Source organism: Myotis lucifugus, unplaced genomic scaffold (assembly GCF_000147115.1).
Source record: "Myotis lucifugus unplaced genomic scaffold, Myoluc2.0 scaffold_493, whole genome shotgun sequence".
Lineage (NCBI taxonomy): Eukaryota > Metazoa > Chordata > Mammalia > Chiroptera > Vespertilionidae > Myotis > Myotis lucifugus.
The window spans coordinates 70,119-88,035 of record NW_005871541.1 but is presented as its reverse complement, the minus strand read 5'-3'; the positions used below and the strand labels follow the sequence as shown (position 1 = coordinate 88,035).

Below are 17,917 nucleotides of genomic sequence, written 5' to 3'. Positions count from 1 at the left end.
ATCTGCCTGCGTCAGTGTGGGCGGTGCGTCACTGGCCAGCCTGTGTGGGTGTGGCATGCTGAGCTCACAGTGGTGGTGGTGTAGACATGACTGTGCTGGTGTAGACGTGACTGTGCACGGTGCTCACATGTGCAGGGTGTGTGTGTGTGTGTGTGTGTCTGGGGGGTGAGGGGAGGGTATGAGAAGTGCCAGGTTTTTTCCCAGCTGCGTCTGCCCACAGCCAAAGGTCAGCTAATGTCCACTTCAGCCAGAGCGAGATGGCCCTTTTGGAGCAGGGATTCCAGGTGTGCCAGCCCCAACCTTCTCTCTGTCTCACCCGGCCCCACCCCCACCCTTCCCCACATCAGAACTGGACCCCAGCTCCACTCCCCCAAAGTCAGGATCTGAGTTGAGCTGGACACTGAACCTGCTGCTAGTGTCCACCAGGGGCAGGGGAGTAGAGGCCATAGCTCTTGCCTCTACTCGCTAGTGCCTTTGCCCCTCTGAGACTCAGTTTCCCCATCCACAGAACAGGCTAGTAGTGGCCCTGAGGGAGCTGGTGGGAGGAGTACATGGGTGATCTCTATGCAGTGCTGTCTGCATGGAGCCTGGTACAGAGGAAGCATGTGACAGATGTTGCCTGTTGAAGTAAGGCAGAAGCCAAGGCCCCCAGAGGGTCCTGAGTGGGTCGGTGTGCAGGCATCTCAACTCCAATTCCAGGTTCTCTCCAGGACCCCGGAGTAGGGGGTGAGGGTCAGCAGCAGGTTTTATAAAGCAGCACGTTAGTGATGAACTTGACGGGGTTAGGAAGGACTAAAAGGGGCAGGGCAGCTGGGCAGGAAACAGGCCACAGGAGCTTCTTCCAGCAGATGTGAGGTGACAAGGGTCCAGGCTCCTGCCCCCTCCTGTCCTCGCTCCTGGCCTCATTCGGCTTCTGATATTCTCTCTTAGTTGCTCTCCGTGCGTTTCTCCCTGACTGCCTGTCTGTCTCCCTGCCCACCCCTCTGCCCTGCCCTGCTTCCCCTCAGCAGAAGGCAGACCTGGCTGTGGCTGCATTCACCATCACAGCGGAGCGGGAAAAAGGTCATCGACTTCTCCAAACCCTTCATGACCCTGGGGATCAGCATCCTCTATCGAGTGCACATGGTACGGTTCCCGTGGAGACATGGAGGCTGGAGGCAGGGGCTGGACCTGGGCAGGGCCAGTTGGGCTCATGGGCCGCTGGTGGTGGGGAGCAGGGGTTGGCATTCAGCTCAGGTCAGGTTGGCTCAGGGTCTCACTCCTTCTCCCCACAGGGGCGCAAGCCTGGCTACTTCTCCTTCCTGGACCCCTTCTCCCCTGCTGTGTGGCTCTTCATGCTTCTTGCCTACCTGGCCGTCAGCTGCATCCTGTTCCTGGCTGCCAGGTGAGCCCACTGCCTGCTGCCTGGGAAGAGGGGGCAGGGAGGAGGCCTGAGCCGGGTCCCACGATGACCTGCACATTCTGTCCTCTGTCTGCACCATCCTCGGCCTCCACCCGGGCCTTGGATTCCCTGCACCCTCCTTCTCACGTCCTGGCCCTGTCTCTGCATTTCACCCTGTGGCTCTGACCTGCTCTGTGGCCCTCTCTCTGGGCTGCTCCCCTTCCCATTCTTTCTGTCTTTTTCTGTTTCTCTGTGTGTCTCTCTCTGTCTCTTTCTGCCTCTTCTCTGTGTCTCTCCATCTCGGTGTGTGTCTCTCTGCCTCTCTCTCTCTCTCTCTCTCTCTCTCTCTCTCTCTCTCTCAATGTGTTTCTCTTCCCACCCCTTCTCATGTGTGTGTCTCTCTGTTCATATCTTGATCTCTTTTCCCTCCATTTCCTGTCTCTCCCCCATCTCTCCTGATCACGTTGCTCTGTCTTGTTCCTGTTTCTCCCCCCCCCCCCTCGGCCCCCTTCATATGCCCCCACCACGTCTCTCTCTCTGCAGGCTGAGCCCCTACGAGTGGTATAACCCACACCCATGCCTGCGGGCGCGCCCCCACATCCTAGAGAACCAGTACACGCTGGGCAACAGCCTCTGGTTCCCCGTCGGGGGCTTCATGCAGCAGGGCTCAGAGATCATGCCCCGGGCGCTGTCCACTCGCTGCGTCAGCGGAGTTTGGTGAGAGGCTTTCTGTCTGCCGCCTGGGACTGGGAGGGGTCACTCTGAGGCCTGGTTGGATCCCTGGTCCCCACTGCCAGCTGTGTGCCAGGGAATGGGGTGGGGAGAGCTGAGCCCCAGCTCTGCTACTCACTAACTGTGTGACCTTGGATAGGCCATATTTCCTCTGCATGCCTCAGTCTCCTCATCTGGAAAATGGGGATAAGAACGCCCATGGCTCAGGGTGTAAGGATTCAGTGAGGCTATTACAGAAAAGTGCTTCTGCTGATGATCAGAGTGGTACCAGTGCTGTCGCTGTCTCAGACGTTGCTCTGGGGATCACAGAGACAGAATCCTTGAGCCAGGACATCCTTCACTATCCTGAGGCCAAGGCCCAGACAGGGACACTTGGTCCCTCAAGTCCTATGGGGACCAGGTAGCTTGGACAAGCTTTGAGAAGCTACATGTCAGAGCAGGCACCAACTATGGTGTCTGGCCCACAGTTTAAATTTTTAAAAAATTAGTTGGCAACATGTAAACATTGGGCAAACTCACTCACAAATCCAGATTTCTCTTCTAGAAAATTCAGCTCTGGTGGCGCTCAGCTGGCATCTCCACCTGGCGTTGCTGTCTGTTCCTTCGGCCTCGTCCCCTCTCCCCCTCCAGTCACGTCTGGCCTGGCCTCCATAAGCACTCGAGTTTGCTCCCCGTCTTCCAAGTAGCACCTGGACTTTATTGCAGATCATATAACGCTTCTCACCTCCTTTCCCTCATTAGACCCACAGAAACCCGAGGAGAATGCTTACGGAAGAGTATGTTCTCCTGGCTTGTTAGAAGAGACCCAGAGAGAAGGAGTGATTTACTACAGAGCATGCATTCGGCTAGAGGCAGGGCTGGCAGGGCCAAGCTGGCCCCAGTGCCACTCACACCAGCCAGCCCCAGCCCTGCTCTCTAGGCCCCTGGTGACTCCTCCAGGGCAGTCCCAGGCATCAGGCCTTCTCACGGAGCACCCCTTTCTCGCCTCCTCTCAGTCAGAATTCCTGCACAAACAGTCACTCGGTCAGGCACTCGGGTGAAGAATCAGCCCTCGAGAGGCAGAGGAGCCGAGAATAAACAAGTGAACAGATACATAAACACAGGGACGTCATATTTCATGCCAAGCGTATGTGCCAAAGATATTGTCTAATTCCCAACTTGTTTAATTCAAGACTAACTGTAATGATAGCAGGTGTTTCTCTCTCCCAACTAAGAGGGACTAACTACCAGATGGCCTTGTTTGCCATTCACTTGGTCCACTGGCTTCGAAACTTTTGAGTACTGATGGCTTTTCCCAGCCTTTTGGGATTTGCTTCATTTCAAGTCTTCTACTCTGTATTTGTTTCCTAGTGCTCCTGCAAAAATCACAAATTTAATGGCTTAAAGCAACGTAAGGTCTGGAGGTCAGCAGTTTGAAATGGATCTCACTGACTAAAATCAAGGTGTCTGCAGGCCGATTCTTTGCAGTGGTTCTCAACCTGTGGGTCGAGAACAATGAAAATACATCCTGCATATCAGATATTTACATTACGATTCATAATAGTAGCAAAATTACAGTTATGAAGTAGCAACGAAAATAATTTTATGGTTGGGGGTCACCACACCATGAGGAACTGTATTAAAGGGTCGCGGCATTAGGGAGGTTGAGAACCATTGTGGGCTCCGGGAGAGCCCATCTCCTTGCCTTTTCTAGTGTTTAGGAGCCACCTGCATGCTTTGGCCCATGACCCCTGCCTCCATCTTCAAAGCCAGAGCAAACATCTTCAAGTCTCTCTTTTTGTCTCTGACTTCCTCCTGACACTGATTTCACTGGGCCCACCCGGCCAATCCAGGGTTATGTCCTCATCTCAATCCCCTTAACTTCATCATCTGCAAAGACCCATTTACACTGTGAGGGAACATACAAGCTCTAGGGATTGGGGTGTAGACATCTTGTGAGGAGGGCTTCCTTCTGCCTACAGTGCACCCCAAGTGAAAGTCATTAGTACTTTCAGTGTAATGACGTATGAGATGCACATACAGTGGTAGTGAGGAACCAAACCCGACGCAGGGAGAGAGCAGTAGAGAATGGGGTGCTTGGGGAGGCCCCTCTGAGGAGGTGACAGGCTGAGTCCTAAAGGCTGAAACAGGCATCCGTGCCACAGAGAGGAGGTGCACTCCAGACAGGCCTGGGGAGGCACGTGTGTGAGGAGGTGGCTGGGAATCAGGGACCTCCTCTTTGCAGGCCATTTTGGCTTCCCCAGTTGGGCAGTCCCTGCCCCTGCCATCGCTGTCACCAGGAAACCCCCAGTCACATCCTCCCTCCCTGGAGCCTTTGACCTGGCTCACTCTCATTTCACCCTGAGTCTTCCCACACATTGACTCGTTCAAAAGATGTTTCCACAGGTGGTTATTATCCTCAAAAGTGACCCTGGCCCGATGGCTGGGCAGGTCAGGGCCAGTGGTGGGGTGGTGGGTGCAGGTGCCAGTACCCTGTCAGACTTGGCTGCCACCTCAACAGCAGCAACCGGGCCAGGACCCGCTGCCGGGGCTCCTCCTCACCAGTGTCCAGTGGGGCCACAGCCACCTACAGCCACACCAAGGGCTGGTCAGTGTTCGGCACAGCTCCCCGTGGAAGTCAGTTTCTGAGCTAAGTCAGTGGTCAGGCTCTCCCGCGGTCACTCCAGGACATGAGTCCTTGGACCTTCCTCTTTCCTACTTTCTCATCAGTTCCCCTAGGCAGGCTCCCAGGCGTGTCTTTGGCTGCTCCTTTGCCACTGTCCTCAGCTCCTCCTCAGGTCCAGTTGCCCTTTCCTCACGCCCTCTTGGCAAGAAGCCCCCAAACCTCAGATCTAGCCAGTATCTGGATCTCCACTGGGGTCACACGGGACCCCTTTATTGATATGTCCAATACCCCCTGTTCCCACCTTCCTCCTAGAAACCCTCTGCTGATTCCTCCCAGTTTCCACCTGTGTCTCTGGATCCTGTTTCATTTCACCCTTGCATCTCATGGATTTCCTCCCTCCACATCAGTGATGCCCTGTTTACAACAAATGTTCTGTGACATCCCCTTTTCCACCCCGATGAATTTCAAGGGTAATCTACCTACCTATACATGTGATTTAAAACAAAGCAATAAAACGCCCTAATTGTAATACAGAAGGAGAAAAGGGAAGTGATTTATGATAAAACAGCTGGCTAGTGAAGCATAATAGCTGGGTGGGACGATGCTAGAAGACTGGCTGCAACAGTCAGGTGCCTGCGTGTAATGCGAATGTGTAGTCACAGGAAGTGAGGCCGTTTAATAGAATTATTTCAACACCTGAGACGACACTGAAATAGTCGGTGAATGTGTGCGTTTGTACGAACATAAAGGTGAAGGTGGCGGTTTATGGATGCAGCTGGTCCTAGTGTCTTGACTTGGGGACTCAGGTACCACGAGCAGGGCTGTGCTGTCAGAGATGCAATTTCCCAAAATGGTGAGCAGTTCTTGGCAAAGTTTCAAACAAAGCAGCACCGAGTTCTTCCTCAATCTAAGTAATAGGTGCATTTCTAGGAATTTCAGTTTTACCCTAGCCCCATGGTCGGCAAACCGCGGCTCGGGAGCCACATGCGGCTCTTTGGCCCCTTGAGTGTGGCTCTTCCACAAAATACCATGTGCGGGCGCGCACATACAGTGCGATTGAAACTTCGTGGCTCATGTGCAGGAGTTGGTATTTTGTGGAAGAGCCGGTATTTTTTGGAAGAGCCACACTCAAGGTGACAAAGAGCCGCATGTGGCTCACGAGCCGCAGTTTGCTAACCACTGCCCTAGCCGGTTTGGCTCAGTGGATAGAGCATAGCCCATGAACTGTATGGTCCTGGGTTCGATTCTGGTCAAGGGCACGTGCCTTGGTTGGGGCTCATGTGGGAGGCAACCAGTCGATGTTTCTCTCTCTCTCTGTCTCTCCCCTTCCTTTCCACTCTCAAAAGAATCAATGGAAAAATATCCTTGAGTGAGGATTTTTTTTAAATTTAGAAATTTTAGTTTCTATTGTAACCATGTAAAAATACTTTGGTTTTTATGTACCGAGGAGATAGGCTCAGATAATCACGGTCCGGATTTTCCCTGTTGTGGAGACTGGGCTGCATTGTCAGACACCTGACACCAGAGGCCCCCTCCGTCATTTCGACCATCAGAGTGCTCCACACCTAAACAGGCAGCTTCTGAGGGGGGCCCACTGCCCTGTGCTTCCGGGGCCATATTACCCACCCTGCTTGGGTGCCCGATGGCCTCCTTAAACTCAACTTGTCCAAAACGGAGCTTACATCCTTACTCTGAAATCAAACTCCCCATTGGCTCCTCTGCTCTGTCACGGTGAGTGGCCCCTTCTTCTCACCCACCCCCATCCCACCACCAGTCAGCCACGCTGTATTTTCAGGGTCTAGGTCAGTGATGGCGAACCTTTTGAGCTCGGCGTGTCAGCATTTTAAAAAACCCTAACTTAATTCTGATGCTGTGTCACATATAGAAATTTTTTGATATTTGCAACCATAGTAAAACAAAGATTTATATTTTTGATATTTATTTTATATATTTAAATGCCACTTAACAAAGAAAAATCAACCAAAAAAATGAGTTCGCGTGTCACCTCTGACACGCGTGTCATAGGTTCGCCATCACTGGTCTAGGTGGTCCTGGTGTCGGCCGGGCACTAAATAATTTTGTCTTATGTGAATGACAACATTGCCCGGTGGGGTGTGTTCGGAGAGACTTGGTTCCCGGAGAGGAGGTATCAGACTGGGTCTGTGTGTATTGGGTTTTGGTTTTGGTTTGCAGGAGGCTGTATTATTCCTCTCTTATCCTCCTCTCCACCCCACCCCAGTGCCTTGCACAGTGCTGTGCATGTGTGCTCAGCAAAGGGCAGCTGCTGTTTTCATTACTTTTTTAAAAAGAATAGTTTATTGATTTTTAGAGAGAGGAAGGGAGAGGGAGAAACATGATGCGAGAGTGCAACATCGATTTGCTGCCTTCTACAGGGGTGGGGGCATCGAGCCCACAACCAGGGCATGTGCCCTGACCTGGAATCAGACCAGCAACCTAGGGCCAGGGCTGCTGGAGGAGGTGTGGCCTGGAAGGCCCTCTCAGAGCTGTACCATCTGCAGGAAGCCTGGCCTCTCTCCCAGGTAGTAGGACAGAGAGGGCCAGGTAAGAAAGACTGACTGCCCTTGGGCCCCGTGGGCACTCGCACAGATGTAACTCAACAGCCCTGTGAGGAGGGGCCCACAATTGTACTTACCTCACTGGTGATCCCAGGTCACGCAGCTAGGCAGTGATGGAGCCAGCTTTGGGGATTTTCCAGAGACCTATTATTGATTTCTAGTTTAGTTCCATTGTGGTCAGAGAATATTCTCTGTAGGATTTTAATCCTTTAAAATTTATTGAGACTTGTTTTGTGGCTCTGAATACGTTCTTTCCTGATAGCTATTCTCTGTGCACTTGCATAGAAGGTAAATGGCCATCAGGGCCAGTAGGCTGATAGCATTATTCAAGTCGTCTGCATCCTTGCTGATTTTCTGTCTACTTGTTCTAGCAATTATTGAGAGAGGCGTGTTGAAATCTCCACCTGTAATTGTGGAGAAATTGTATCTATTTTTCCTTTTAGTTGCATCAGTTTTTGCCTCGTGAATTTTGAAGCTCTATAAGTAGATGTGTAAGTGTTTAGGATTGTTATGTCTTCTTGATGAATTGATCTCTTTCTCATTATAATGTCCCTGTTTATTCCTGGTAACGGTCCTTGTTCTGAAGTTACCTTTAATATTGATATAGCTATGCTTTCTTATGCTTAGTGTTTGCAGAGTATATCTTTCCCCCATCCTGTCACTTCCAACCTCCTTATGTATTATATTTAGGCCTTGAAGCAGGAATTGGCAAACTTTTTCTTTATCAGGCCAAATAGTAAATATTTTAGGCTTTGCTGGCCATGCAGTCTCTGTCGTAACTACTCAACTCTGATTGCAGTGTGAAAGCAGCCTTAGACAATACACAAATGAGTGAGTGTGGCTGTGTTCCAATAAATCTTTATTTATGGACACTGACACTACAATTTGGACTTTATGTGTCATGTGTCATGATATATGACCCTTCTTTTGCTTTCTTTTAAATTATTTTAAAATGTGAAAACTATTCTTAGCCTGTGTACCAAAACAGATGGCAAGCCAGATTTGGCCTGTGGGCCATAGCTTGCCAACCCCTGATTGAGACCTTTCTTGTAATTGTTGGTATGGTCAGGTTTAAATCTGCCAGCTTACTGTTTTTCTTCTATTTTGTCCCATCTGTTCTTTGTTCCCAATTCTCTCTTTTTCCTCCCTGTTTTTGGATTTATTGAGATTTTTAAAATTCTGCTGTATGCCTGCTCTTGACTTACTATACTTCTTTGTTTTATTTTATTTTATTTTATTTTTAAATATATTTTTTTTATTGATTTTTTACAGAGAGGAAGGGAGAGAGATAGAGAGTGAGAAACATCAATGAGAGAGAAACATCGATCAGCTGCCTCCTGCACACCCCCTACTGGGGATGTGCCCGCAACCAAGGTACATGCCCTTGACCGGAATTGAACCTGGGACCCTTCAGTCCGCAGGCCGACGCTCTATCCACTGAGCCAAACCGGTTTCGGCTGTTTTATTTTTTTATATGCATCTTTTTTTTTTAAATATATTTTATTGATTTTTTACAGAGAGGAAGGGAGAGGGATATAGAGTTAGAAACGTTGATGAGAGAGAAACATCGATCAGCTGCCTCCTGCACACTCCCTACTTGGGATGTGCCCGCAACCAAGGTACATGCCTTTGACCGGAATCGAACCTGGGACCTTTCAGTCCGCAGGCCGACGCTCTATCCACTGAGCCAAACCGGTTAGGGCATATATGCATCTTTTATTATTACAAAGTACTATCAGGTAACATTATACCACTTCACAGAAGATGTCAGACCCTTACAACAATGTGCTTCCACAGCTCCCTCTCGTCCTCTGAGCTCCCGTTGTTATGTTTTTACTTCTGCTTATTTTGCGAACCCCACAGTACATTCGCTGTGTGTGTGTTTACTTTAACCGTAAATGTCTTTTAGAGAAATTTTAAAAATGAGGAATATGTCTTTTATATTTACCCACACATCTACCATTTCTGAAGCTCTTCATGCCTTTATGTACTTCCAAATTTCCATCTATATTTTCCTTTTACCTGAAGAACTTCCTTTAACATTTCTTAAAGTGCAGGTCTGCTAGCAATTAGTTCTCCAAGCTTTTGTTTGCATGAAAAATTCATTAGTGTGTTTTATTCTTTGAAGGGTCTTTTTTCTGAATGTGGAATTCTGGGTTGGTAGGTTGCTTTTTCCTTTCAGCATGTTGTGGCATTGCCTTCTGGCTTGCACACTTCCTGACAAGAAGCCTGTCACTCTTATCTTTGATTCTCTGTGTGTAATATATTTCCCCACTCATGGCTGCTTTTTAGATTTTCTCTTTATCACTGGTTTTCAGCAATTGGTTATAATGTGCCTTGATGTGTTTTGTGTGTATGTCTGTTTATTCTACTAGGATTTATTGAGCTTCTTGAATCTGCACCTTTGTTTTTATCAAATTTGAAAAAAAAAATTGGCCATTACTTCTTCAAATATATATTTTTCTGTTATTCCTTGTCTCTCCTCTTTCTGGGACTCCAGCCACACATGTAAGATCACTTGATATTATTCCTCAGGCCACTCAGGCTCCGTGCTATTGGTCAGTCATTTTTTCCTTTCTGTGCTTTGTTTTGGATAGATCCTTTCACTTTCTCCCAATTCCCTGTTCCGTTCTACTGCAGTGTCTGATCTGTGTAATCCCTTCCAGTAAAATTTTCCTCTTTGGTGTCGTATATTTCATTTCTAGACGTTCCTCTCACTTCTGTCTTATATCTTCCACCTTCCTCTGCATTATGCTCATGTTTGTATTCATATCCTTGAGCATTCTGATCATGTTTATAATAGCTGTTTAATGTCCTTGTCCCCTCTGTCAACTCTGGGTTTTTTCAATTGAGTGATTTGACTCTTGGTTTGGTTACAGTTTCCTTTGCTTTTGTATATCTGGTAATTTTTTTAAAGCCTCACCCAAGGTTATGTTTATTGACTTTAGAGAGAGAGGAAGGAAGGGGAGAGAGAGAGAGAGAGAGAGAAACATTGATATGAGAGAGAAACATCAATCGGTTGCCCCATATGCACCCCGACCAAGGAGCAAACCTGTAACCTTTTGGTGCATGAGATGACGCTCCAACTGAGCGACCCAGCCACGGCTATTTGGTAATTTTTTTATTGGATAACACACGTTGTGAATTTCACACTGTTTACATTGTTGAAAGTACGCTTCAAACAAGTCTTAGACTTTTTCTGGCAGGCAGTTAGGTTACTTCTAGATTATTTTTATCCTTTCCAGGCCTGTTCTTTTGGTGCAGGTTTAGCGTGGCCTCTATTCTAGGGCTAAGCTGACTCTATTTCTAATGTGTTGTCCTTTGGGGTCTCTTCTGAATGTCTCATGAATCCAGTGAGATCTCTCGACTCTGGCTGGAGGGAGCTCAAAAGATTTGCAGCCCTGGGAATTGTTCTCTCTTTGAAAGTTGTTCTGTCTGGAATTTCACCCTGTGCGAACAGACTGATATTCAGCCAAAGACTCAAGGGGACCCAGTGAGACTTCTGGAGCCCTCTCTGTGCAGCTCTCCCCTTGGGCACTCTATCCCGCAAATCCCAGCCGTCTTGAATTCTGATCTCCATCTCCACAGTTCAGCGAGACTGCCAGACTGGGCTTTCCTTCCTGCCTGGCACTGCAGTCTGTGATTAAATCCACCCGCAGCCTTGGCAATGCCAAGGCTCGCTTCATTTATTTATTTTCCCTCAGGGATCACAGTCCTGTTGTCCTATGTATTTAATTGTTTTTCTATATTCTGTCTCTGTCTAGTTTTCTAGTTTTTCTTGGTGGGAGAATACTCCCAGACCACCTTATTCTCCTGAATCTGGAAATGGAACTCTCTGGAAGTGATATTTAAACCCAGAGAGTCTGGCTCCAGAATCTAGGCCCCCAGTCTCCCACTAATCAGCAGTCACTGAGCCTTCTAGCTGTCAGGTCCTTGAGGGGCACCACCAATGGGGCCCACGGCCACGGGCAGGGTGGCAGGGTGACTCCAGCTTGTAGCTCACCCCTCCCACCCCTCAGGTGGGCCTTCACCTTGATCATCATCTCCTCCTACACCGCCAACCTGGCCGCCTTCCTCACCGTGCAGCGCATGGAGGTGCCTGTGGAGTCGGCTGACGACCTGGCAGACCAGACCAACATTGAGTATGGCACCATCCACGCTGGCTCCACCATGACCTTCTTCCAGGTGGGCCCCCGAAGCTGTCTGGGCTTGGTGTCGGGGTCCCCACCATGCATAGCAGCTCAGAGTGGGGCTGGGCGGGGCCTCCTGGGTCAGAGGACGTGAATGTCCTGAAAGTCTGGGAGGCCAGGGAGCAGAGGACACGCTCGTGCTCTCGTGAGGAGTCTGCTGTCTGGCTGGGGAAACTGGACTTTCACCCAAGGAATAGGGGAAAGGAAGCAGGTGTGGGATCCAGTGCCACATCAGTGCCGGACAGGCCAATGGGGTCCTGGAGGCTGCGAGGGTCAGGCCTGGTGAAATGGGCCAGCGAAGAGGGAAGGCCCTTCAAGGAGAAGGGAGCTTGTCCAGTGCGTCTTGGGTAGTGGGAAGAAATCAAAAGTAAAGCAAGCCTAGCAAGGAGGTTTGGGTGAGAGACTGCAGAGGCCTTGAATGCCAGGGTAGGGCTGAGATTGGACCCTGTGAGTGGGGATGTGGGAACGGTTGAGGGGTGACTCCTTTAAAAGCTGGACATTCCCTCTGGGGCAGTTGTGGGTAGACAAGTGGGCTGGAGAGAAGGCTGGAGTTGGGCAGTGGCCGCTGGCTGAAGGGGTAAGCAGCTGAGAAGGAGGGGGGTGAGTTCCCAGGTTTCTCAGGTGGGTGGCGGGACCAGCTCCCCCAGGTGGGAGGCCATTGGAATAGGGTTGGGAGGTTGCCGAGCCACAGGGCAGGGTCTGTGGGGTACCAAGGAAGAGCAGAGTCTGGACCTCAGATCAAAGAGGGAGACGTGGGTGCAGGAGGGCGGGCATCAGGTGGTCAGGGCAGGAGTAGTCATTCCCAAAAGGTTCCCGCGGGTTCTATAGGAAGTAAGCTGTCCTATTCAGCATGGGCTCAGGTCTTCCTGAACCACTGGGCCCCCGGTAGAGTTGAGGGTTGAGCATCTACTCCCGGGTTCTATGAGTAAGGCCTGGGAGCACTGGGAAGCCAGGTGTTGAAAACTAGACCGTGACCCCTTCTTCCCAAGTCTTTGGTCCTTGGGGTCTCACTGGCTGGGGGGTGTGGGGTGTCTTGGATCGCACCTTGAGCAGTCTGTCCATCTGGTTTCTCCTCTGTCTTCCTCTGCTCTCCTCGCTCTCTCTTGGGTTGAGGGAGACTTGCTGGAGGGCAGGGGACAGGGTTCAGGGGAAGGGCAGCGGGTGGAAAGCCCCTCACCTCTCCCCCTTGTGCCACTCTGTCCAGAATTCACGGTACCAGACGTACCAGCGCATGTGGAACTACATGCAGTCGAAGCAGCCCAGCGTGTTTGTCAAGAGCACAGAGGAGGGCATTGCCCGCGTCCTCAACTCTCGCTATGCCTTCCTGCTCGAGTCCACCATGAACGAGTACCACCGGCGCCTCAACTGCAACCTCACCCAGATTGGGGGCCTCCTTGACACCAAGGGCTACGGCATCGGCATGCCGCTAGGTATGTGGTGGCAGGACTGGGGGCTTGGCAAGCAGGCCGGGGACAGGCTGGGTCTGCCGCGGGGCCTCCTGGCTGTGGGGCCTTGGGCAGGTGACGTCACCTTCCTGAGCCTCTGCGCCCTCAACCTGTGAAAACGGGCCTCGGAGCAATCCGTTCCAGCCCCACAGGGCTGCTGGGAGTGCGGGAGACTGTGCAGGTCAGCACATGGCAGGAGGTTGGCGCCTTCCCACATGGCTCCAGGGCCCCTCGAGGGTGAGGACCTGGTTTCATTACTTCAGATTCTCTGCACCAAACCCACAGCCTGGCTCAGAATAGGTGCTCAGAAAATGGCTGATGGATACTGCTGGCTGGGTGGAGGGGCGGAGGGAGGATAGAAGAATGGGTGGATCGGCCAGCAAGACTTAGACATGCTTTTCCAGGGCTCAGTGCTGGAAGCTCACCACCAATATTGCCACCAAATTTGGGCATTTTAGCTTTTAAACCTCTTCATATGCTGATGACTGCTGCGATAGTCAGATATTACTGTTTACCCCAAATCTTAGCTGCTTCGCAGCAGCGTCGGTACTGTGCCAGGCAAGCAGTGTGGCCTGGTGCTTTGCAGGGACAGGCTCTGGAGTCACTGACCTGGATTCAAATGCCTGCTCCCTCTGCCCCCCAACTCAGCTTCAGTGTCACCTGGGGCTGGTAATACCTGCCTCACAGGATCACTGTGAGGCGTGAATACAATTCTATAAACCAAGGTTCCAGCACATAGTAGGTGCCTGATAAATGCTAAGCAGCCCATTCGCCCATATGCCGAGTTCCTGGCACTGGTCGATGCTCAAGACGTATTGCAGTGAATGAAGAAATGAGTACAGGAGAGGGTAGGCGTGGAGTGGTTGAAGGAGACAGGTGGACCAGGGTTGGGCCATGCAGAGGAGAGGTGTGGCTGGGGGTCTTTTGCCCGGCCGTGTGCTGGATGCTGGATGCTGGATGCTGGATGCTGGGACAACGGAGCTGGCAAGCTCCGCCCTCCTGTCCTCTGCTAGGGGCACAGACAGCAAACCGACAGTGAACACAGCTTTATAATGTGATGTCAGGTGGTGACAACTGCTCTGAAGTAAATTAAGGGGAAGACCTGACGGAGTAGAGCGCTTTGTGTCATTTTAAATAAAGTCCGTTAGAGAAGACCCCCTGAGGAGGCACCACATGAGCAGAGCCCTCAGTGAACTGAGAGAAGGAACATCCCAGGCAGAGGGAAAGCTCCCGGGGGGTGGGGGGGGGGTGAGGGGGGCCTCCTGGAGGACTAGCCAGGAGGCCAGTGTGGCTAGAGCTGAGGGCTGTGGGGCGGTGGAGCCCCAGTGGCCTGGCCAGCGGCTAGACCAGCAGTTCTCAACTTGTGGGTCGCGACCCCTTTGGCGGTCAAACGACTCTTTCACAGGGGTCGCCTAAGACCATCCTGCATATCAGATATTTACATGACGATTCATAACAGTAGCAACATTACAGTTATGAAGTAGCAACGAAAATAATTTTATGGTTGGGTCACAACATGAGGAACTGTATTTAAAGGGCCAGAAGGTTGAGAACCACTGGGCTAGACCGTGTAGGCCAGGAGAGGACTTTGTCCTCACAGCACCAGGAAGCCACTGGAGAGTTTTAAGTATGAGGGAGGCATGGTCTCTGTTTCTGAAATTGTTCCTCTGGCTGCTGTGTGAAGAAGAGCCTGGTTGGGGATGAGAGGGGGCTGCAGGGAGGGACCACGGCCAATCTGACCTGGGGTGCAGTGGGCGTGGCTAGGCATGGTTGCAGGGGAGAAGTGGTCAGACTCAAAGGTGTACAGGGCAGACCCTGGGGACCTGGTGGAGACAGGGAGCAGTGGGGGTCTGGTGGGCAGGGCTCGGGCCCCATGGCTGCTTGCCCCATGTGCCGCCCAGGCTCGCCGTTCCGGGACGAGATCACACTGGCCATCCTGCAGCTCCAAGAGAACAACCGGCTGGAGATCCTGAAGCGCAAGTGGTGGGAGGGGAGCCGGTGTCCCAAGGAGGAGGACCGTCGCGCTAAAGGTCAGCCACCTGCATGCGTGCCCCCTGGGAGACCCTTCACAGCCGCGTGCCCGCACAGTTCAACCCCTGGCTCTCCCCCGACCCCCAGGTCTGGGCATGGAGAACATTGGCGGCATCTTTGTTGTGCTTATCTGTGGCCTCATCATTGCTGTCTTCGTGGCCGTCATGGAGTTTATATGGTCCACGCGGAGGTCAGCAGAGTCCGAAGAGGTGAGGAGGTTGGCAAAGGGTGTGGGGTAGCAGTGGTGTCCAGGTTGGAGGGGCATGAAGACTGTAGCACTGGGAGCCACACTGGAGGGAAACAGGCTGCGAGGAGGGGCCGGGGAGCCAGGGAGGTGAGGGGGTCTGGGAGAGTTCAGGGGTAGAGGAGGTTGAAAAGAGGAGAGAGCATTTTGGGGGGAGAATCCACAGGCATGAGGAGGGCAGAGGCAGCAACGAGGATGCCGGGGAAAGGAGTGGGAAGGGGCACAGCGAGAGGATATGGGGAGAGGCAAAGGCAGTAAAGCAAGAAGAAACGGGGAGAGAGAAGCGAGGAGAATGCAGCTGAACGAGCCTGGATTGCTGACGGGTCTCCCACTATGTCCGGGGCCTCGGGTGCTGCCAGCCCCACTCCTCCATTGCCAGACCGTTCCTGCCCCTGCCCTCCTAGCCTGTTCGGACCTTTCCTCTCCCTGCCAGCCAGCCCTCCTCCCATCCTCACTGTTGGCTGATGACTTTGCTTCTACTCCCCTGAACAAGTGCAGAGACCCCTTCCACATCTAGCTGCCGCCTACTTTCTCCACGGCCCTGGGAGTTACTCCATGAAGGTGAAGGTCCAGGCTCCTAGCTAAGGCCCCATCTGGCCCCATCTCCTCCCCTCTCATCTTCCCCGGGACACCCCCCAGCAGTTCTCTCCTTGCCTCGGCATCATCAGTTCCCCTCTTTACTGGATCAAGGCCGGCAGCATACAAATGTGCTGTCATTTCTCCCATCTTCAAAAAACCCTCTCAAGCCCACTTCCCTTCCCAGCCACCAGCCACACTCCTCTTCCCTGACAGCCTTGAGACTTGTGTCTCCCTGCTATTCCCAATTCCTCTCCTCCCATTCACTCTCGGACACACTCCAGTCCAGCTGCTGCCCCCACCTCTCCGCTGAAGCCACTCTTGTCACCAGCAGCCTCCACGGCTGAAATCCAGTGCCGGAAGCTCAGGCCTCATCACATGTGAGGTAGCGATAGGCTTCAGCCTGGCCCATCATTCTGTCCTCAAAACCCACTCTTCCCCACCCACCTCGCTTTCCTCTACCTCCCTGGCCACTGCTTTGTGGGAATTCTTGTGCATGGGCCTTCGATTGCCTCTCTCCTTGGTGATCCCATCAGCCTCATGGTAAGACCCTCCATGCTGTGGACTCCTGTGTTATCTATTGCCATGTGACAAATTGTCCCCAAATTCAGCAGCTTAAAACAGCAAACATATCAATTCAGTTTCTGTGGGTCAGGAACTGGGAGCAGCTTAGCTGGGCCGTTCTGGCCGCGCAGGGTCTCTGCTGAGGTCATGGTCACGATGTCGGCTGAACGCTCTGCTGGGCGGGAGGAGCCACTTCTGGGATGGCTCTGCCTCAAAATGTCCCTGTAGCTTTAAAATTGTTTTAATTGATTTCAGAGAGGAAGAAAGAGGGAAAGAGAGATAGAAACATCAATGATGAGAGAGAATCATTGATTGGCTGCCTCCTGCATGCCCCCTACTGGGGATGGAGCCAGAAACCCTGGGCATGTGCTCTAACCAGAAATCGAATCATGACCTGGCTCATAGGTCGACTCAACACTGAGTCACACCAGCCGGGCATGCATGGCTGTACTTGTGGATTTTAATTTATGGAGGTGATTGAGTGAAGACACAGAGAATCCAATGCCATTGAAGGAATATTTTTATTACATTTTCCAAGAGAAGGGGGCCCACCGTGCCACACAAGACCACATGGGGAAGCACAAGGTTTGTGCAGAAGCAGAAGGAGGTGGCGGGGGGTGAGGTGTCATGGGACTAGACCAGAGCCTTTACTGGGGTTTCCGAAAGACAAGGCAGGGCAGGGCAACAGCTTAGAACTGGCTGGTTTGGATAATGTCAGCCGGCGCTGGGCTAGAGGAGTGGTCTCCAGTTGTCTGGTGCGTAGTCCCAGGTGAGTTAGGGCAGCTTGATGTGTGAGAGGTACATGAAGGGTGTGGGTGGGGGTGTGGACTTGGGATTGGCTGGTTGGCATGTGGAAGGTGGGCCGGTAGCCCTTTGCTATCTACCTCTAAGAATTGGCTCCCTCTGGGAAGGGCAGTCTCTCCCCGGTCAGCAAGATTTTAAAGATATCAAAACATCCTAAGATACAGAAAATAAAGAGCACGACTAGCATACACATGCACATGGCAACTGGCAGGACGCCCCAGTTCCTCGCACAGGGGCCGCCACAGGGCTGTGTGTGTCCACGGTGTGGCAGCCGACTTTCCTGAGTGAGTGATCCGAGAGCCGGCAGAAGCCAGCATGTCAGCTGACCTAGCGTGTTCTGTTGGTCATACAGCAACCTGGACGCAAAGGCAGAGGGGCTGACACAAGGGTGGGAACACCAGGGGATGGGATCTTGGGGGCTGCCTACCTTAGCCTCCAAATGTGTATCTCACAGGGACCTCTCCCTGAACCCAGGGTTTGTACTCGACATCTCCACGTGGATGTCTAACGAACACGTGACGCAGGTGTCCAACATGGAGTTCCTGCCCACCCACCAGGCAACGCCGTCATTCTGGTTGCTCAGGTCAAAATATGTGGCATTACCCTCCACTCCTTCCTCTCTTTCCCAACCTCTATCTGATCTCTTGGCAAGTCCTGTTGGCTCCACCTTCAAAATACTATACCCAGAATCCAACTCTTTCTCGCCTCCACAGCGGCCTCGGTGCCTCCCTGCTCTTGCCCTTTGCTCCCTACAGTCTAATCCCGTGGT

The 17,917-nt window shown here is 51.9% G+C and overlaps 1 protein-coding gene across 1 annotated transcript in view; it reads left to right on the top strand.

Moving 5' to 3' along the window:
- The window catches only part of GRIK5 (glutamate ionotropic receptor kainate type subunit 5), a 51,610-nt gene that overhangs the window by 31,403 nt on the left and 2,290 nt on the right, over positions 1–17,917 (top strand). The window contains 8 exon segments of the mRNA XM_023744864.1: positions 1,011–1,058; positions 1,060–1,125; positions 1,275–1,384; positions 1,925–2,098; positions 11,314–11,479; positions 12,689–12,914; positions 14,831–14,959; positions 15,048–15,188. Of these exon segments, the coding sequence (XP_023600632.1) occupies positions 1,011–1,058; positions 1,060–1,125; positions 1,275–1,384; positions 1,925–2,098; positions 11,314–11,479; positions 12,689–12,914; positions 14,831–14,959; positions 15,048–15,188 (1,060 nt within the window).